Raw genomic sequence first — 1,913 nt, forward strand, 5'->3', positions numbered from 1 at the left:
AAGTGCTCCATCAAGGTCTCAACTACAAACATGTCAATCCAAGTACTATTGCAAACTAGAGGGTATAGTATAAACCCTCATTAAAAAGAAAGGTTACACCATTGTGAAATGGCTACGTACTGGTACAGTCAGTGCTGATAGTGGAACAGCAGCTTCTGCAGCTAGACACCCTCAGTTTTCCAGGACAACATGCAGCCCATCCATTTCCCCCCCTCCCCCCAATACCAATTATTGCAAACATGTTCAGGTATTGCAGCTGGTTGGGTTGCTGGCTAAAGATCAACAGAAGGCCACAGCAAGAAGATACTGCAGAGGCATTAGGACTCCAAGCTAAAAAGCATATCAATTCAAGACTGCATCTTGGGGGTTCAAGAGAATCCAATTCCCAGAGCCTAGTGTAACAAGTTATTCCACTGCCACTTGCATTTAAAAAAAAAAAAGGCAAGTCACATCTAGCATTAACTTTGTGTTCTCTGGTTTAAGTTCCAGAGCTTACCTCTCATCATCATCTGGTCCACCATGTTTTTTGCTGTAAGGATTGAAGTGAGCACCTGCACTGATGCATCCTGTAACAGATGATTTTGCATTAACTCTAATGCTAAAGACCATGTAATCCATCTGCAAAAATGAGAGACTTAACTCTGTATAGTGTGTTCTGCTGGAACAACTTGTATTACTCAAGTTGTTAATAAGCTACAGCACTTTTGAGCACCCAAGAAGTCTCTAAAGTGATTACCGTGATCTGTACCAGGAGCCTGCTCACTGGAGAACTCCTTGCTCATGACCTGAAGAGCTGTCTGACCATACTGGCACAGCTTTACAAGAACTCATGGTGCTCTGGTGCAGTGCCAGAGGACTAGAAAAGGGCCAGTGTGGTTTCTATTTTCAAAAAAAGGGAGGAAGGAGGACCCAGGAAGCTATAGGCCAGTTAGTCTTACCTCCATCCTGCGTAAGACTTTTGAGAGACTTATCCTGGTGCATGTCCACAAGGGGCCAGCAGGGGAGATTATGCTTAGGGGCAACCAACAAGGGTTCATCAGAGATAGGTCCTGTCAGACCAACCTGGTGGCCTTCTACAACCAGATCACAAAATCCTTAGATGCAGGCAACACAGTCCTTCTGGACTTTAGGAAGGCCTTCAGCACGGTCTCTCACCCCATTCTCATTAATGAAATGAGGTGTCGACACCACAGTCCCCTACACAGTCAAATGGGTTGCTAACTGGCTGGAGGGCCGCACCTAGAGTGGTGGTGGACAGGTCATTTTCGACCTGGAGGGATGTGGGCAGTGGGGTCCCCCAGGGCTCGGTCCTCAGGCCCGCACTGTTCAACATCTTCATCAGTGACTTGGACGAGGGGCTAAAAAGCACCCTGTTCAAATCTGCAGATGACACTAAGATGTGAGGGGGAAGTGGGCATGCTAGAAGGGAGGAACAGGCTACAAATCAGACCTAGATAGGTTACAGGGGTGGGCAGATGAGAGCAGGATGGGATTCAACACTGCAAGGTACTGCAGCTGCACCCGGGGTGGGGGGTGGGGGAAAAACCAGCACCATACCTACAGGCTGGGGAACTCCCTTCTCATCAGTGCAGAGGCAGAAGAGGATCTTGGAGTCATCACTGATGCCAAGCTGAACATGGGCCGGCAGTGTGGGGATGCAGTCAGGAAGGCCAACTGTACCTTGTCATGCATCCACAGATGCACGTCAAGCAGGTCCAAGGAGCTGATCCTCCCCCTCTATGCGGCACTGGTCAGGCCACAGTTGGAGTACTGCGTCCAGTTCTGGGCGCCACACTTCAAGAGGGATGTGGACAACATGGAGAGGGTCCAGAGGCGGGCCACTCACATGATCAGGGGGCAGCAGGGCAGGCCCTACAAGGAGAGGCTACAGGACCTGAACCTGTTCAGCCTCC

At 49.6% G+C, this 1,913-nt stretch overlaps 1 protein-coding gene across 1 annotated transcript in view; it reads right to left on the bottom strand.

Moving 5' to 3' along the window:
* The window catches only part of SOD1 (superoxide dismutase 1, soluble), a 14,972-nt gene that overhangs the window by 9,554 nt on the left and 3,505 nt on the right, over positions 1–1,913 (bottom strand). Inside the window, exon 3 of the mRNA XM_019523893.1 lies at positions 497–566. Coding sequence (XP_019379438.1) covers positions 497–566 — 70 coding nt within the window. The remainder of the gene's footprint in view (positions 1–496; positions 567–1,913) is intronic.

The sequence above is a fragment of the Gavialis gangeticus genome, unplaced genomic scaffold, assembly GCF_001723915.1.
Source record: "Gavialis gangeticus isolate Ggan-Ray unplaced genomic scaffold, GavGan_comp1, whole genome shotgun sequence".
In the NCBI taxonomy this organism is placed as follows: Eukaryota; Metazoa; Chordata; order Crocodylia; family Gavialidae; genus Gavialis; species Gavialis gangeticus.